The sequence below is a fragment of the Hirundo rustica genome, chromosome 2 (genome assembly GCF_015227805.2).
Source record: "Hirundo rustica isolate bHirRus1 chromosome 2, bHirRus1.pri.v3, whole genome shotgun sequence".
NCBI classification, from domain to species: domain Eukaryota; kingdom Metazoa; phylum Chordata; class Aves; order Passeriformes; family Hirundinidae; genus Hirundo; species Hirundo rustica.
The window spans coordinates 78889317-78909716 of record NC_053451.1 but is presented as its reverse complement, the minus strand read 5'-3'; the positions used below and the strand labels follow the sequence as shown (position 1 = coordinate 78909716).

General features: G+C 38.0%; 2 protein-coding genes across 2 annotated transcripts in view; one reads left to right on the top strand and one right to left on the bottom strand.

The window, feature by feature from the left end:
* Positions 1–20400, bottom strand: part of UBAC2 (UBA domain containing 2) — a 91404-nt gene that overhangs the window by 34662 nt on the left and 36342 nt on the right. The window lies entirely within an intron of this gene.
* GPR183 (G protein-coupled receptor 183) lies at positions 3360–12670 on the top strand. The gene is made up of 2 exons (XM_040055650.2): positions 3360–3438; positions 11104–12670. The coding sequence occupies exons 1-2, from the start codon at positions 3398–3400 to the stop codon at positions 12206–12208; spliced, it is 1146 nt and encodes a 381-aa protein (XP_039911584.1). The 5' UTR covers positions 3360–3397; the 3' UTR covers positions 12209–12670.

Here is a 20400-nt window from a genome sequence, read left to right as displayed (position 1 = left end):
CAATAATTATATCCTCAGTTTGAAAAGCATGTTAAATTTCAACATTTGAAATGAAACAGAAACACAGTGACCAGATGGGAACATTCTACATCATATGAATTGATGAGATTTTCTTTGTACAAAGAAAAAAAAAAAGGACATACAGAAACAATATCCTTGAAAAAAATTAATCAGAGATGCAAAAATAACTGTCAGAGAAGAAAAAAATCAGGGGCAGGTACATCTTATAAGGGAAATGCACTATTTAAAGTCTAAAATGGAGACTATTAAATGACGGTTAAAATAAAACATTAGCACTAACAAATATATGCACAAAACACAGGAAAAATGGTGCTAAAAGGCATGAACAAAGGGTTAAAAAGCTAAATAAATGTAGCTTCTGCAAAAATACTTGCTGTTGTCAATAGAAGTTCTGTGGGATTAAGTTTGCAGAAATAACCTATTTTAATCAGAATGACTCACTACACTTACTAACTTGTGGTGCTGTGTTTTTCTTCATTCAATTTCTTCAAAAAAACATTAAACTGACAAATTCACAACCACGTATTTTTTGGGGGGAGTAAAAATATCACTAGTAAAAACAGCTGCAGATAATACAGGCATGCAAACAGTGCACTTGCAATTCAAGTTACTAAATCATTCCAGTGACCTATGTTTCTACAGACAGTCCAAACACTGCCATATTACACTTAAGGTGTCACCCTTTATTCTGAACATGCTAAAAATTCACAATAACATTCCTCAAAGTTAAGTAACTCTGTGGAATGTGACCACCCTTGATGATTGTGTTCCTCTACCTGCTGGACTCCTGGACTCAAAGGACTCACTTACTGCACCCAATCCTTTCACTACACACAAGCAGGATACCCTGTTGCTTGAGACCTCTCAACAGCAGCAAAAACACTAGGCTTTTTTTACCCAACACTCACTAGCTAACGACAATATTTCACAGGAAAGCAGCAAGAATGCAGAGAAAAATTTAAAAAATGCATCTGGAGGTGAAAAGAAAGGTTCCTCCTGCTCATGGATATGCAGTTCATTAAAATTTGAGACTAACCATCTAACCACCACTTTAAAATCCCCTCATGAAGGCAGAAGTCAGACACCTATCCTAAAGTAAGCTTTAGGTTTTAATGCCTAGACTATTCAACAATATATTTTGTAACCTGCTGGGTTCCATGTTACTCACCTTGCCTGCCAAAAGCTGAACAGGGTTTGCACATATATGGTAAACACAAATGTATGTCTGCACATATATGGTAAACACAAACACTCTCTGACACAGCAATTTTTTCATTTACATGTTCAAATCCTGGAACAGTCAAACAGAATATTGGACCAACAGCAGGTGTATTAGAACAGAAAACAAACCACTAGAAGAATAAACAGCTAGTGAAAGAATACAACCTGTACCATTTAGCTCAAGCAATTAGCATCACATCATGCTAGGCTGGATTGGTAGCTAATACACCAGAGTGACTCAAAGGGTACAATCTAGTAATGTATCTTAAAGGAAGGCAATGTTTTATCAGATTGAAGCAGGAAACGTACTGGCGTTGTTTTATAATGGCAACACAACTCTGAAGCAAACATTTCTTTTAGTAAGAAGCTGGGGTACTAATGTCAGCCCCTGAGTAAAGACATGTCTGCATTTCTCAAATTTTCCCACTTCTACAGCATACTTTAGGTGCTGGACAGAATACCACACTGTGGTATTACTTTGCGTACATATGAAGCAAGTTCCCTGTGCAATTTCCCTTTAAACAGTCCTGAATTCTCATTTCTTCATTTAAAGTGATTTTCCTTTCTGATGAAGCTGAATAATTAAAAGAAGATTCAAAAACAAGTAAGGAAAAAATCCAGAGTAAGACTGGTAAGTCTCTCAAAGACTTTCTGAATGTGGTGTTAAAAGATGAATGCTCCATTAAGACTGACAAGCTGAAAGCTCTAGACAGAGCCCTTTCAGCTCTTTGGCATCTAAGGGGAATCAAGTCATGTGTACAGTGGGAGTTCAACACCAGAAAAATCAGTGTACAGTGTCAACCAAGTGCTCCAAGTAGGTAGAAAGGTAGCTCCAAGTAGGTAGAAAGGTAGCTCATATGGCTCTACGTTCTGCTATAGCAAAAACATTTCCTATAACACAAAGTAACTTTGCCATTAGATCTGTACTTGAGGCTTTCTGATGATACAGATGGATTAGAAGAGATCCTATCTCTCTACACACCTTCACCACTACAATGTTGTCCAACACCTGTGCTGTGAACACAGCCCCAACACTTCTAGAGAGGCATCCTACACTCTGCATGGGTTGGACCCGCCAAAAATAGCCTTATCATGCCTTGTTGGTTGTTTAAAATCAGGCCACTAAATGAGGTCATGAAACAGTCCTTTGCAGTCATGAATGATCAGTATCAGTTTTTGGGGAAAATCCCAAGTAACTCTCAACCACAGTCTCTAACAGCAAACGAAAGGATTTTCCATCTATCTCTGATCTCCAAAACCCTATTAACAAACACACAAGTTAACTCTTACATTAAAAGTTCTTCACCCAGAAACAAGGTTATTTCAGGTACAAATGGGTTAACTCACAATTTGACATCCCATTCCTTTCTTACTCCCAAGCCACTCGTTCTTGTCAATATTATTTTAGGGGAATCAGATTTGTGCTTTAGAAGCTTTTAATCTTTCATGTATTTACCTTACATTTTTCATTATTTTCATTGCTGTTATTACTATTATTATCATTGTCACTGCTTAAAATGTAATAAACAGCTTACAAAGGCAGACACTCTTACTAATCTCTCAAAGTCCCAGAGTTCTTTAACTCCCTCATATATTTTTGAAAGGCATTTCTGTAAATCCTCATCATACCGATACTAAAACCGTGCTGGGAATGTCCACGGGCACACCATATCTGGGTATCTTTCACTCTTGAGGTTTCCCCTGCTGCAACAGATCTCTTCGGTAAGAAGTTTTAAAGCATGTACTAATCACTCGGCTTTTTGCTGTAAATTAGGGTATTTTTAAATGCAGATGGCATATAAACAAAGTTTTTCACATATGAGAGGGATTTTAGCTGGTCAACAATTAGTCAAGTAAACCTCTGGGTAAAGTCCCTTCTGCGAAAGTCAGTAATTCATAACTTCGGGCGGGGAGAGGGAGGGGGGGAGGTGGAAGTGTTTCTAATTACTCCCTTGAGCAGACTAATTGTAAAAGGATCAAAATAGATGCTTTCACATCCCATAAAACAGTAGGCAGCAAATCAAGACCGGCATACAAACAGGGTTGGGTTTTTTTAAGCACTTGAAAAAACCTCACCCCTCCCACAAAAGACTCACGTAATCACTCTAGAGAACAATGTGCAAGAGTAAACCTTCGCAGTCAAGCCATCCAGTAAATGCACTTAACTCCTCAGAGGATCCAAGAAGCTACAGAGATGTAAGTACAGAAAAGAACTAACATTTTACTTTTTTCCTTTGCCACTGAGCAACAGCAAACAACTCCAAAAATATTTCTTTTTGCATTATACTGGATATTTTCCTGTGGCAGTAAGGATGAATGATCTTTGTATGGGAAAGGCCCATGGAAGAAATTCTCTGATATTTTATATTCCCATTTTAATATGCTCCTAGTTAGTTTCCACTTAAAGGATCTGCTGATCTATAGCATCAACAAGTTATTCCAACTCCTTTCTTATAATACAGCCTTCTGACCATCACAGGAAAACACTTCATACTGCCTTAACTTAGACAATTTTTAGCAACACTAATTTAAATTATACTAATGCATAAATAACTACTGTAGAAGTAGTAAGGAAAGCACTGAAGCTCTAAAGTCACTGAACCTAACAGAATAATAGTAAGAGAGCCTTAAAACAAACCCACACTGTGGTTGTGAACGCATAGCCTGCTCTTATCACATGCGTTCCTTGTCTATGAAAACAGCCTTTATTATCAGCTCAAAAACTCCTCACTCTTCTCATGTCTGAACATTGCAACATTTTAAGAATTCAAAGCTTTATGAGCTAATTCCTCTTTTAACTTCTAGTGCACATTTCTTTCTAGGTTTTTAGAGGGCTTTCTTCTGAATTGCAATGACCAAACATCTTTCTCCTTATTACTGATCTTTGTGCCACAAAGTTGAAGGAATATTTCAAGTGGTATGATTTTTATACACCCTCCCAATTTAAAAGGATACATTTTTCTTATTATACTTGCAAAACAAGACAGACTGTTCAACAGTCTGTCTTTGAGCACAGAATACAAGAAATCTGTCTGACATTTTCATGGCTGCTCCTGAAGACAAAAGGGGATTCAAAATTTACCTGGCAATTAGTCTTTAGGAGCTCAAATCTCATTCCTTTCCAGTCAAAAGACTCAGGAGCATGTATAGAGAATAATAAACTTAATATAGAAGCTGTAATCTGAAACTTGTAAACCCTAAAATTAAATACTATACCTATATGGGTTTCATATAACTCAGAAAAAAACCCCAAACTCAAAAAGGTGTGCATGTCTTCTAGTACTAAAATACAAATCCTCATTTGACTACTTTTTTTCTTCTGCTGGGAAGAATGTAATTTTCAGTGGCTCACACTTTTATTTTGCTTATTTGCTCTAGTTTTAGGCTCTCTCCTTTTTACATTTAGTATACTTAAGCAAGCATAAACTGAAGGGAAGTTAGTCATCTTAGCATCAGCAGAGCTCTTCACATTAGTATTTGCTTTTGGCAGATATTATTTATGTTAGATAGTTTTCACTTTTTATAGAACAGATCACCCTTGTAAAGAGACATCCAACAGATAAAAGCAGGCTGTACCCTTCAAATGACTTCCACTTTTTCTTTAAGAAGTTATGCAGCACTTCAACTCAACTTCTTTTATCTCCATCTCACTTACTGCAGTTTTTATTATTTTTTAGCACCAAATATAACTGTCATACAACAATTGTCATGCAAAATCTATAGTAACAGACAAAAGCAGGACTATAAAGATCCCATGGTCCTGTGCACTTGCATATTCTGTTAAGCAGCTAAAGAATATTCTAATTCTTTATAGCCACCATTAAGACAATTTAATTAATGAAATATATATTTGGGATTCTCTGACATGTGTGCTACAAATTCGGGTTTACTATGCCAACAAATTTGGATCTGTACCAAAGAGGGATAAAAGCACTAGCCTAGAAACTCTCTCATCAAAATTAGCTGTGGGCTGTGACCTGAGGAGTCAATCCTCAGGTCATCAGACTGACTCACGGGACTTTAGAACACAATTAACATTAGCATTAATATTAAAAATTAACACTGGAAGCATATGAGTGTTAAAGTGTTACAAAGAAAGAGGAAGGTTTAGGACATGCCTGTCTCTCACCTCAGCTTTTATTAAACTACATTTGGCCCCCAGCTGCCAGTCCACACATCATATCACGTACCTTAGGTATATGTCCTTTCTAATTTAACAAAGCATTCTACTATGCAACTTAGCACACACCCTTTATAATATACATAACTTAGTTGAATCAAGGCTTTTTCTCAAACAGAGGAAACACTCTACAATAAAGATCACCCATATGGTAAAATAGAAATACAAACAGTAAATATGACTGGTTGACAGGAAAAAAAAAAAAAATTGAGATTAAGGAAAAAATGAAACCTACAAAAACACAGCACTGCATATTTCCCATCTTCAACTGTTCTAAAACAGTGTAAGACCTATACAGATCTTCTCTATAGAGGACTGTAAGATCAGTGAATCTTGCAAGGGAGAGAAGTAAGTCTCTGTCCTGACCATTCCTTTAAAATAATTTATACTCTTTATGCATAGAAAAACAACATTAACCCCCAACATGTTTTGTTCAAGAAATATTGTCCATCTCACAATGATTAAACTATACTATGTATAGAGAGCCAGGAGAGATCTTTCTAATGAACTGCTGTGCTTTTCCAAGAATATGATTAGTATCCTTAAATTAGCAACTGGACCAGGGACAAATGGACCAGGGATGCATCTTCAAAGAATGAAAATCATGAAGAGACACAGAGAAACCACATGTTAGATTATAATACAAAGTAAAATCCTTCTGCATGTCCCCTCTTCTGCCAAAAAGACAGATGGTGCTCCTCAGCAAAAGCAGGAGATGAGAACAAGAAGAAATTTCATTCAGCATACAGAGAGAGCTTTGTACCACTGCTTGCACACAATCCCAACCCACGTAATCTAAAATGTAACACTGCAAATGCTGGCTAACAGCTTAAGTCTATGTTTCTTAACAGTTAAATGTATGTAATATGATACTACATATAAAGCTCATCATACATGATCATGTCTATGAATCAGAGCTTTGGATTACACTGTACTTCCAGACTGGAGTCACTATCCTGTTCATCAAACACCTTTTGCAGGGGAGATTAAACACAGAACAAATGTATAAACATAAAACAAATTACTCATGCCAGTGAAATGTTTTCACGTAACGTAAATCTCCTACACAAGCTATTTTTCCTTCTTTGATGAGATTACAATATTGGTTTAGAAAGGTACCTGCACATATTTCAGACATGCTAGATTTTGCAAGCAGCTTGCCACAGTGCTGTGATTTTTCCCCCCAGATGGATGCTATTGCTGTGAAACATCAAGAAGCACAGAGAATAGACTAGCAGCTGCCTAGCTAACAAATCTCAAGAGGTAATTGACTAAAGAAATCTGCTGGTCAGAAAGCAAACATAGTGCTAAGACTTGAAAATGGCAAGGGAAAGAACAACATAGAACAAACTGCACTGGTTGCAAGCCTGGGCACAGTATTTAACAGTAAAATTAATTTTAAATTCTCCCAGATATAAGGTCCTCCCAGGTCAAAGCAGAGAGCAATGGCCATGCCCTTCCACTGCGGATATCCTATGACAGAATGGATCAGAGACATACCCCTGGATCACAGTGAACTAACGTCACAAACTCCCAGTGCAATGCTACACAACTCTATCTTGCATACATAATCCACTGAGCAGAAAAAGCAGGGATGTAGTGGTGAGTTTGCCTCCAGGCACACTGGTATCAAGGGGCATCTGGAACCCCAAGTCTTGTGTGGGATACAGCTGGGGTTAGAAGAGACATCACAGGATCATTTCACCTTGTGGTGAAATATTTGAGAAGCTTACCTCGAATTGCCCAAACCATGAGATTGTGTAAAGGTAAAGAGACTCAATGAAAACAGCAGTCACATATTAATTTTAGAGACATTTAAGTAAGAGACAGACACATCTTTTAACAGGGATGTTGACTGACCAAAGACTAGAGTACAAATGGGTAATTTGCTTTCTCTTCAGTTCTCCAAGACAAACAGCATCTTAGAATGTATGCTTTAAATAAAAAGTTACTGGAATTCATACACAATAGTTAAAATAACATAATCTGAACTATACAGAAGATTACATTAAGTGACTAAGGAGTCTGTGCCACTGAGTGTTTCTGAGACTCAGAAAATGTGAAAACCTGAAAAACCTTCTTTACAATACAGATATACAGACAGGAATTTTTAATACTTTATACCTTAACATTTTGGCATGTAACTCTAAGCCAAAAACCTCTGGTACTGTTTTCTAAAATTATTTAATTGGTAAAGGAAATTAATATTATCTTTCTTCCAAGTATATACCTCAAAGTAGTATCATTAATGAACCTGGAAAGCTACTGGAAGGGTCTTTAATCCAACAATCTAGTAGAGCAAATGTTTTAGTTGTGATTCTAGAGGGTAAATTCATCGGTGCATCTGGATTTGGGATAGTAAATGGCCATGTTCTCTCTCATGAGCTATTCAAGCACACAGCTCATTAAAACAGAGTTGTCCAGCCAGTCTGAGGTTTGCAGCAGTAAGGATGTAAAATTCTCCCTTTGATCTCCAATAATGCAAAACTCACAAAAAGTATTCAAAATGTTCTTTTTTTAGATACATTCCATAGAGGATGTCATATGCTGTATGTATAATAAGTGGATCACTCAGGATTGCTGCCAAGAAATAAACAGCAACCTGACACAAGGAAAAGGTTTTTTAAAAAAATGTCTTATCTTACTTAATAGTCCAGACACTTCTCAGGAAGAAAATATTATTTTTAATGAAGCCCCCTCCACGATTGCCAAGAAAATGTGAAATACTTGCTGAGGTGAATGGAGCTCATCCAACAACAGTTAGAGTTCAGAAACACAAAGAAGTTACCACAGCTTGGGTGATGCACATTATGGTGGATAGTATGAACTTTATCATCTGTTTGGGCCACAAACCAGATAAAATCTCTCTCTCTCTTTTATATTCAGGTACTGTAGCACCTAAACACCTTGGTGACTCTCAAAAATGCCCATACATACCTACAGGTAGAGAAAACACTAATACTCAGCATTGTAATACAGCATTGTAAAATGTGTTCCCTACATTAACAGTCAAAATATTTGGGGGATAACAGAGGATCAAAAAGAATAATTTTTGCCCCTAGGGCTGACTCCCACAGCAGGTAGAAGAGCCTGTTAAGGAGCACAGCTTGGCTGACTGCACATTGCTCTGGAAGATCCATCCATGAGCTGTGCTCCTCCAGCACATCCATTTGTGGCCAGTTTGCCCTGCCATGGAACTGCTCCCAATATTTATCCTTGCTAGCACCATGGGTAGACACAAACACTGTCTCAACTAGGACTCCTCAATATAGCCACAGTTATACATGAAGATGAACATCCTATTTTGAACGACAAGTTCTAGATTAATATTGCATTAAAGATCCAACTTCACAGCACAAAATTAGGTTACATGCAATTTATTAAATTCTACTCTTGATGTAAAAATGACATATTTTACTGAATGTAGCTTTTTTCCTAAACTGTGGTTCAATGTATTTGTATATAAGATATTCTACATTTTACAAATGTTTATAGAAAGACAGATGAATGGATGCGACAATTATGTGCAGTTTTTGAACCAAACTATTACAAGTTTAAAGCAAAAATAAAATTATGCACTTAATACGCTGTAGCTAGTTACTGCAATTTAACTGTTTATCACAAATCTTAGATCATCCTTTCCTAAATATGTCGACAAAATTATTTTACCTAAATTTCAAGAAAGAGATTAATAGAAGATAGACGTGATGCTGGGAGCGTGAACAAGAACTAGAAGCATTTAAATATGAGAAACAAAACAAAATACCTCAATGACACATATAAAGGTGCCTACACAAACCCACACCATTTTATGCAAAAAGCAGCTTGTTATACTTAGGTAAAACAAAAGCCATCCTAAACACTTCTACAAGGCAAAAATGGGAGGAAATCATACAAGAACTACCCTCAGGGTAATAACTACTGCATTAATCAATCACCAAACACACTAACACCAAGACAGCATGAACAATGCAGATTTAGCTAATATAAAATTACTGACATTCTTAGATCTGCACTACAGCTGGAGTTGTTATTTACCAGATTAGTTCCCTTATTCAAGGCACAGAACTCCCACTTCAGATTTGACATACAACTCTGAATTCCCACTTCTTGACAGTACTTACTTCACAAATATCTAAGAATCAGAACGTTGTACATCTATCAGTCAGAAATCACTCACCTGTCTTTCCTCCTGTCTACGGAATGCAGCAAACACAGACTTAATGTACTATCTGGAAGTCAAATTTCTACTTTAAACATGTAATACAGCTAATTTATACATTTTAGTACACATCATATACTATCTGCAGGTTTACTGTTTACAGAGAACCATTAATTGTGAACAGCCTAAAATAAGCAGGACAATCTCCTCAAATCATGAAAGAAAATACTAACCTTTTAATGCTTTCACAAGTTAATAAAAGGATAATGGATGCTTTCTAAAACGTGTGGTTTAAATCCCTTAAAATTGAGAGGCATTTCCCAGAAAGACGTTTTGGAAGTGCAACAGGCTACAGTTGCTTGTAAATATTGTGTGTCGAATGACAGATCCTCAGAAATAACATAGACATGTTAATTTAAAGTACAAGACAAACTTAAAATTCCAGTTGCAACAGCTTTTATCTTCAGGTAGTATTCATTGTTAAAACAGAAGCAATCTTGTTTTGATTGCTGTTTAAATTCATAAATGGTGCCTCTAAGAGGCACCCTTTTGTAGAACAGCTGCCTGAGGAGTAACATGAGATGCCCCATCCTTTCTGAGTTTCATGCTTACACTATACAACTGCCAGGTAACACTAGACCTAGGAAATGTTTGCACTGCAAGCAGTATCACCAGGATGGGGTTCTTTGCATTTCTGAAATTCTGTTGGATCATTTTAAAATATTTCTAAGCCCTCTCAAATCACTGCCACTTTGCAACTCTTCTGTGCTACTTATGACTGTACAGATGAAACAATTTCTAAAATCTACTAAATTGACAAAGTGTAAAATACTTCATTTGCACTATCTCTCTTTAGCAGGGTCACTAAAGAGTGATTAAAGTAGTAGTCTTAAGAATTTATGTATGCAACAATATTTGAATTAGAGTCCAAAAGCCAATTCTTAAAACGAGAATTAAACTAGTTATTATGGTTTGAATCTATAATCTTAAAGGTCTTTTCCAACCTAAATGAATCTATGATTCTATTATAATGTCGATATGATAATGCTAAGAAAAAAAAAAGTTTCTCTAAACAAGTTAAAGCATCACAATGTGAATTGTTAGGAACGAAAATTCCCTTTAAATTAACTAAAACACATTTAAAACTTTTTTCTGCTTGTCTGATCCTTGGGGACTTCATTTGATGCTTTATCGTGTGGTTTCTTCATACTCTTTTTTTCCCCTCAGATTGCTTTAAACAGTCTCCCACCTCCTGAGCATCTGTAGACTTCATTTTCCAAACATATTACATCCCTGGTTCATTACATTGCCCCCTGTCTGATTTTCTTTATTAGAGAAGCAATTGGGATCAAAACAGAAGAGCCAAAAGGAGGCAGGGTCTTGAAAAGTATTTCACAGCAATGAAGTTTCATTTCATTTTTCAGTCCTATTTTGCAACAGAGGCCGTCCATTGTTATGAAGAAGTAGTTTCTCTATATTTCTTACAAAATATTCCCTTTTGCCTTTTTTCTAATGATAGGTCTACTGAGCTTCCTGCAACAACAGTGGTTGCAGAAATGGAGCCTTTCACAGCCTCTGAGACCAACATTTCCACCTGTGACTTATACGAGCACAAAGACACAGCACGGGTATTACTGTCTGTCTTCTACGGCTCCATCTTGATTCTAGGGGTGCTTGGAAACACCATTGCCCTCACCGTCATTTTTAAAAACAGAAAGAAGATCAACTCCACGACCCTCTATTCAACAAATCTCGTCTTCTCCGATCTGCTGTTCTGCATTGCCTTGCCAACCAGGATAGCCTACTACGCCCTGGGATTTCACTGGCCGTTTGGAGAAGCGTTGTGCCGCATCACCGCGCTCTTGTTCTACATCAACACCTACGCAGGTGTAAACTTCATGACGTGCCTGAGCATTGACAGGTTCTTCGCTGTTGTCCACCCCTTCCGATACAAGATCAGAAGGATTAAATACGCCAAGGGCATTTGTGTCTTTGTCTGGTTTCTTGTATTTAGTCAAACTTTCCCATTACTTATACAATCCATGTCACAGGAAGAAAATGAAAGGACTACATGTATGGAATATCCAAACTTTGAGAAAATAAAACATCTACCATTTATACTTCTTGCTGCCTGTTTAATAGGGTACCTTATTCCCCTGGGGATTATTCTATTTTGCTACACTCAAATCAGCTGCAAACTTTTTCAAACAGCCAAGGAAAATCCACTGACTGAAAAATCAGGGATAAACAAAAAAGCCATCAATACAATCATATTTGTAATTATAGTGTTCATCATATGCTTTACTCCTTATCATGTCGCAATCATACAACACATGATTAAGAAACTTCAGCAAGAACCCTTGTGCACTGAAAAGAAAATTTTCCAGAAGTCACTCCATTATACTGTATTTCTGATGAATTTTAACTGCTGCCTAGACCCTTTCATCTATTTCTTTGCATGCAAAGGATACAAGAGAACTGTACTGAAAATACTGAGACGACAAGTGAGTGTATCAATTTCAAGTGCTGCCAGGTCACATCACGAGGAAAGCTCACGTGATGCAGGAGAAACGCAAATGACGGTACTTGCTAAATCTTCCAATGGAAAGCTACCTGAAAAATAAAGTCTGTCCACACCACAGTGGACCAAGACTAAAAATTCAGGGTCCATAGCAAAAACTCTCAGTGCTCCTCTACAGCAGCTTAAGGAAAATTCTGCTTCCCAGGATGTCAGGGAATCAAGGAGTGGTGGACTGAAAAAGATTTGTCACAGGACAGCGGGAAAACTCAGCATTATAACCTTCTTGCTGTATCCTTTTGACCGATCTCTTATTTTTTCCAGGAAATATGCACCATTGTGAATGTTCAGATTCCACAGTGCACATACCTATGCCTGGATATTACTAACTCAAGCAGAGCCAAATCACAGTTTGAATTGAGCACAAGTATAGCTTACAATTCAGACCAACTACAACCAGAACATCTGAAAATTTCAAGACCTAGTTTTAGCTGAGCTCCAACTACAGCAATGGTTTTGTTGGCCCAGTCACACAAACACAGGAAATAAAATTTTGAGATAAAATGGACAACTTCTTTGCTCATTTGACTATAACAAGTACTTAGTTTATAGCTCTTTGGAGGTGAATCTGCATTTTACAATATTTGGAGCACAAATGCCTTATTGGACAATTCACATAGAAAACATTGTCAAATATAACACATGAAAAGGTAATGAACTGTGTGGTTCTCCCCAACACTGAACATCCCCTGTATGCTAAATCACTCATCTTCACAAGGTGTATTATTGCTTTATTCCTTTTCCTGAAGGAAAACTTTCTTTTCTAGTGTGTATTGTAAAAAGTCTCCTTCTACTCCTGTTGTATATAGATTATTTATAAACACAAATTGAAGCAAGAGACTGTAATATAAAAACTGCACCATTTCAGTTAAAAGAACAGTGATAGTGTTCTTGAGAACTTCTGCTGAAGTCAGACATGGACACAAGACAAACGCTTTAAAAACCTGAATAAACGTTTAAAGTTGAGACCACCAAAAAGTAAATTAATGGATTAATTTTGATGGTGTGAGATGGCTACCTCTCTTTAAGCACTGTTTACCTAAGAGATCAATAAATGAGACCAGCAGAACTGGTTGGGAAAGAACAAGTTTTCCCATCATGCCTTCATACAGCATATCTGGGATCCCTTTAGGCATGCTGAAATTGGCTCAGGAAATGGACCAAATGACTTAAACACATCCTGCTGGGATCAGCTCAATACCAGCTGAGAATCCAGGATGTAAGCCCTGGGTTCCTGCTGATGTGCCTTTCCGTCACGTTTCAGTTTCCTTCCCTACTTTATTCCTGGCACCTCTATCCTTTCTTTAGTGTTTCATCTTATTAATATGCCTTCACTGGCCAACACAACTTGGTCACTCAGCCAGGAGGTGGTGATGGAAAATTAAAGAGTGCCTGATAATCATCAGTAAAAGCTATGTCAGATGTCAGAACAAATGTTATTTATTTCAGCTGTATCTCTCTGAAATTGAGGTTGTACTGGAAGTCAAACAAACATATTTGTCATCTTTGCAATTCCTTCTTTCCTCACATGTTGACCTCTGCCTATCTGCAAACACAGAAGGGTCGTACCTGAAGAGCAGTACGGAAACATTAAATTAACAATTACTTTTTTATGGCAAAGAAATCACAAAACCCTCTATATTTCATACCACTTAGATTGCCAAAATTGACTTTCTAATTCTAAAATACTAATTCTCTCTTTTCGAATTCTAAAAGACACTATGCAGCTTCAGGAAAGCAGTGTAAGAGGAATAACTTTTATCAGGAGAAGTTCTGCTTAATTCTGTATGTTCTAGCGATTCTGTTCTTGTCAGCTTTTTTAATAAACTATTTTAAAATATTATTTAAGAATGTGTTCCTATTGAATTAAGCAAATGGTAACCAGATAAAATCTCAGACAGACCACTCATGAATACCTCGAAGTGGTAGAAATAAAATGTAAGTATTGTTAACATCTCACTAGTACAAGCTTATTTTATTCTACTAATGTCTAGGCTTTTTTTGGGTTTTAGTATGCATTTCATCTAACTGTGATTATAAAATCTTAAAGACAAGAAGCCTTTTTTATATTTATCTGTAATATATAACTTAAATATGTATTAAAACACTACATACTGCAGGTAACTACACTCTTCTAAGTGGAAACAAAGTGAAGATTTCTACTGAACATCTTTCTATATCCTCACATTAGTAATTGTCTTATTTTCAATATTGGATTTTGTTTCTAAATCACATCAGCACTCCCAAACAGCTAACTTTACATCAAAACACTGCTCTAGTGTGACTCCAGTTAGATACAGGTTTGAGAAAAGCTATTTTTTCTCATTATTTAAATGTTTCTCAGATGCTGAAGAAAGCAATAAAATAAAAACCTTTAAAAGCTAAGATAAGCTCAGTTTCCTGAAAAAAGTCCTACAAGCACCAACATACAGACGGACAATGACAGTTCATATCTGTGGCAGCTGAGGCCACTGCTCCTCCTCACTCCTTGTCAGGATGCACTCACTGCTCAAGCACACTTGTGTTGATGAGGAGACTCTTTTCTGTCATATGCTAAAAGTAGCAGCGGGGGATTCACTTGCCTTGGGACACTGCACTGAAGCAAAACATTTGGAGAGTGTCTGTCCTGTTCCTTTTACCGGTCATGGCACGGGGCTGGCAGCCATCACCAGAGAGATGGTAACAACCTACTGCGTGGGTCCAAAGAAGAACAGTGAGAGTGGAAAGTTACAGATGTTCTCAAACAACTGGTTTCCTCCATGATGCCCTTATCCAACTTGTGGTTTGAAGTCATGTGAACTTTGCAAGAAAAAATAAGCTTTTAGTTTGGGGAGAGCTTTTCATACATTCTAAGCAATGTTATTTTCTGTGTGAAAGGCTGGTAAATGGTCACATAGACCTGGAACTCCTTCGTGATTTTCACATACAAATAAAGCAGCTGACAAGCAGTAGTAAGTTCAAATGGCTTGCTCATTGTAAAGATCTGACTGGAGCATTTCAGAAAAATTGGGTCTCTATTTGGAAGGTGAAGTCTAGTCAGGATCTTGAAACACATGTTCTTGAAAAAGACAACAGAATATCTTTTATCTTTACGCTTTGAAGTGTCAGGTTAGGCGGCTGGTAAGAGGACTCCAAGCATGTAGAGCCCCAGATCTAGTACTAACACTGCACATCCACTGCTGACATCTCTCTCAAATCTTACCTTGTAGGGAATGTGACAGAGCATATAGGAAGTAAAAATTATGATGGCAGCCAAATGGTACATTTTGGCTGTCTCAGTCCAAGTCCAGAAAAGAAAGCTGGATAGACATCTACTGTCAAACACATGATCAAGTAAAGGGGCATGATGTGAAAAATCCCAAAACACGCACGCTTCCAGCAGAAGAGCATCTAGTACCTTCATCTTTCTTTCACTGAGAACACAAAATTAAACAGTAATAGTGCAAGTACCCTCAGCTGCCTTGGACTCTAAGGTATTGAAGCGTAATTGAAACTGTGGAGATAGAGAAGGCAGTTTCCCATGGCTTACAGTTCCAGCAGAAGAGGACAGGTATTTCCCAGAGGACTGCTCTCTGACCGTGTGGTCTGTGGCTCTGAAAGCTATATAGATGGGGAACCTGTAAGCAGCATGGTCATCTAGCAAAAGACTGTGATAGAAACTATCTGAAGTTGTAAACATGCTACCACAAATAACACAGTTCTTGAAAGTGGTTAGTCACTCCTCTTAAATCAGCAAACTCATTAGTGTAAAAAAAAGGAAGGTTTTGCGCTCTTTTAAATAGATATTCCATTTAAGATTAACATTGTTCTGAAACTTAAAAGCTTTTAGGTAAGCAAGGAATGAAGAGACTCCAATAAAACGATGAGACAGCCTGCAACACAGAAAAAATAAATAGCATGCAGCTGAAGAGAAAGAGAAGAAAAGCTTTGCCTTATATGACCATTTTTGGAGGAACTGAAAAGCAGTGACATACTCTGTTCTCTTTTATCGCCACGTCTGTGGTGCAAAGCAGAGGAACAACTGAAGATAAACTAAGGTTTATACTCAGCAGTATCCCACTGTGCTGGCTCAATACAGAGCCAGTGTGTCAACAGACACACCAATTACTTGAAAAACAAATTCATCTGAGCACAATATTTCCTAATACAGTCTTGGCTAATCTGCAGTCTGCAGACTAAGACTGTGGTACAAAATAAATACAAAAAATTTTGCCAAGCTGCAATCCTTTTCTTCTCTGAAGAAAAATGGGAATTACAGTTTGTGTAGTAAATGCTAAGATATATTTCCTCAATTTTTTTCCCCTCAGAATACTCCCTTGGCTTCCTGCAATGTCTAACTTTGGACTTCCTGAGGCAGATGTCTCATCTCTGCACATGACAGCCCTCAATCAATGTTTTCTTCCATCAGCCTGTCTGATCCGTTTTTGAACTCAAATAAAATGTCTGTGACTGCGGTGTTTTGCAGCAAGAAGTTGCACAGAATAACTACCCATGGTGTCTGGAGCAGTTTTTGTTCACTTGTGACACCTGCTAGTTTCATCTGAAGTCCCTTGCTTCTTGTACCAGAAACAAGTGAACAAGGTTACTCCATATTTACCCTGCCCATAGTACTTGTGATTTTACAGACCTGCATCAAATCCCCTTCCTTCAAGTTATCTTGTCTCTTCTCCTGTAAACAGTCAGATAAAAGCTGTTCACCACTTCATTCAAACTCTAAAGGAAGGAAAGAAGCCAAGCGTAAATAAAGGATGGGAATCCAGCTGTGTTTGAGCTGTGTGGCAGAAGAGAACAGGGTATCTCTATACACATAAGATCAACAACATACTGATCTACTTTTCCTACCATATTAGCATAAAGGTTCTCTAAACTAGGATCTTGCCACATGACTGACAAATTTGGATAACCTTGCTCCAAGGTACTAAATAAGGAAGAACTGGACCTCAGTGGGTTGGAAAAATGAACTCACATGAACCTCATGAAGTTCAGCAAGCCAAATGCAGAACTGAGCTAGAATAACCCCACACAATAGTGGAGGCTGTGCATGACCTGGTTAGAAAGCAGATTGGCAAAAAAGTCTGAGCTCCTGGTGAACAAGTTAAAGAGGAGTTAATAGTTTGATCTCATAGCCAAACATGTATGGAGTTGTGTTCAAAAAGAATCTTTCTCTTCTATTCAGAACTTCTGAGATCATGCCTGGAATTCTGTACAAAGTTTTGGGTTTCCCAGCGCAAGAAAGACACTTGACTTACTGGAAGAAGCCCAGCAGACCGCCACCAAAAATGTGGAAAGGGCTTGCAGCACATGTTACCAGAGGAGAGGCAGAGGGAACTGAGCTGGTTCAGACTGAGAGATGTTACTGCCATCTGCAACTGCCTAATGCGGAGGGATACAGAGAAGATGGCAACACTCCGTAGGAGGCACAAGTTGCATCAAGGAACAATTCAATATTAAGAAGCATTTTTTCCATTATGAGGTAAGTCAGATATTGGGAAAGGCTGTGCAGAAAGCCTTTGGAATATCCGTCCTTAGAGATACTCCAAAATTGATTTGACACCCTGATGAAATTGGTACTTCCAGGGCTGGTCAACATAATCCCCAGTGGCTCCTTTCAACCTGAGTTCTTTTATGACTAGCAAATTGGTCCAAGTTAGACAGAAAAGCAACATGAAATTCAATAGCCTTGTAGTAAAACTAGCAAATTACTAACTTTAAAATGTTCTGGTCTTGTCCTCTACTTATGCCCTTATCAAAATGCTGTCAATAGCATCCTCCTAAAACAAAAGTCAAGACATGGCATAGATTTCTTTTCACAAAACTGCATTCATTTTTCCTCACTGCAAAAGTATGAATTTCTCCTCTTCCTCTTTTGTTTTCCTCAGTTGTGACAGATGTTGTGCAAAGGGCTAAACTATAAAAAGAAAGTTTTGCACCTGTTGGAAGGCAGCAATATTGTGGTTATCCCATCCTCTCCAGAAAAGTATGCATTGTCTTATACCATGCAAAAGGAGAGCTGTGTTCCTCCCTCTAATCAGCTAAGCTTAGCAGTTTCATCCTTCCTGTGGCATGTAACTTTCGAGGGAAGTTGTGGTTAGTTCAACTCCAAGGCAGCCTACTTTAAATATAGAGATGCTGAAGACTGACTATTCTCAACTCACCAGCCTGAAGAGCAGTCAGATAGTGCTTTATTGGCAACTACTGACACTATGGGACTAGATATCTTAGTATCACGACTCTGAAAGTTACAGCAACTGTGTCTAGAAGTAGCAATGACAGATCATTGTCCTCAGTGGGACAGGGAGAGATGAAGCTCCCCAGCCAGCTGCATGTATGAGGCACTTCTGACAAAAAGAGACAATTGAAGATTCCTCACTGGTAGTCATACTAGAAAGACAATTTAGGGTCAATTCTTCTTTTTTGCCTTTTAAAAAATCAATTATGTATCAACAGTGTATATCAATGCTGGGTATTCAAAACAGCGTGAACACCCACCAGAACCTTACTTCATTCACTCAGATAGGGGCAAACCAACTATTTTAAATGAGCAAGGAGTAGCCACCAGGATAATCAAGTCATCTGAAACTATTGACAGATTACATTGTATAATTTCATTAAGCAAAGGTGTTTTGCACTTTAACTCCTTTTAAGCCAAAAGCTAGAACAGAAGCTCTAAAACTAACATACTCAGATGCCAGCATCAAAACTAAGGACCACAAACATCAGGGATGACTGCAAGATGAACAGCTCACAACTCCAGGTACAGCCAGGGCACCTCTGCCCCTCCTTGCTGTCCTCCTGCCCCATTTCAGCTGTTCAGCCAGCACCCACATCCCAGGCCCTTGGCCACACCCAAGAGCACAGGGAGAGCTGCCCACAGCTGGCAAACCTAGAGGCCAAGCTCATGGCTGAGAGGGACCAGCTGAGGACCACTGAACATGGAGAGCCCAGGGTCATAGAAATGCCTCCTCATGTCTGAATTGGTTTTACTGCCTCCATGAAAGTCTCTCTACATTTCCTCCACTGCACGAGGAAGCTGAACTTGGACAAATTAATTCCTCTGGCTACAGCCCTGCCTTCCTAATAGTGTGGCTGCGGGTGGTGTGGAGGCACTTAGCTGTACAGCTCAGTGTCTCTATTCTGTCAAACATGACTGCCAACAAAATCACCTTACAGTGCTTCTTGTGCTGCAGCTTGAAAATTCCTGCTGAAATTAAGTGATTAATGATTGGATCTGTAATTTTAAAATGCCAGCAAAAAAGAATTTTGGAGCAAACACCAATAAAGAGTTAGTACCATAACATATTTTAACTACAGATGAAGTATCTTTCTCATATGGTCCAGATAAGGTCTTCACAACATGAAAAAAAAAAGGAAAAAAAATTCTAAGAAATCTGATTCTAAAGCTCTTTCATAAAGTGTCACTTTCTAGTCCCAAACAAAAACAGGAAACAAGTGTGCCTCACTGGCCACAGACCCAAGGGTAGCAAAAGGTTTTGCTACTCTCTTTTCACAGTGTTACTCAACTTTGCAAACATGTCAAAAAAAGGTCTAAGCGACTAAGAACCATGACTTATACTCCATTTCATCTGAGATACAACACAACTGCTCACAGCAGGATTCCTCCATACACAGGATGCTGACAGCACTGGCCTGGGAAGAATGTCAGGGTGTACCAGCAAGACACACCAAGATTTGCAGAGCACTTCAGAACTTTAAAGAAAATTTTATTTATGTGACCTCTGCATAGAACAGCAATACTTCAATTGACAAGAAAACATAAATCAGCTGTATTTTGAACCAAAAATGTTGGCAGTTGCATAAACAACCTTATAAATGATGATTTACCTACTGTAGCAGGCAGCAGTGGATGACTGTTTTGTGAAGAGGCAGTGACCCACATAACTATTCACTGAGGTGCAGGCCTCTGTATCATGCATACTACATGATCACTACTTAATGAAGATGCACCTAATCAATAGTAGAATTTATCACTATATGCACAATCAATACATAATTACCCAATCTGTAGTCAATGCACACTTAAAATTAAGCATATGTGCACAATGTAATGTCTCGTTCATATGAATTATTATATGCAACAGTTTTGTGACTACAGCTTTATTAATGACATAAGAGCGTATATTGCTCAAGGGGCTCTTGAAAGCTATGTCCTTACTCCCTGCTGGGTTCTGTCAGTGACTGATCAGTCTGTACTGTGAGAAGACCCTGGAGGAATACAAG

What these genes read in the sequence shown, in the direction of transcription:
- GPR183 (XM_040055650.2), top strand. Translation starts at nt 3,398, where the DNA reads ATGCACTTAACTCCTCAGAGGATCCAAGAAGCTACAGAGAT. An exon ending in ATCCAAGAAGCTACAGAGAT is followed by an intron (nt 3,439 to 11,103) that starts GTAAGTACAGAA and finishes TTCTAATGATAG; the next exon opens with GTCTACTGAGCTTCCTGCAA.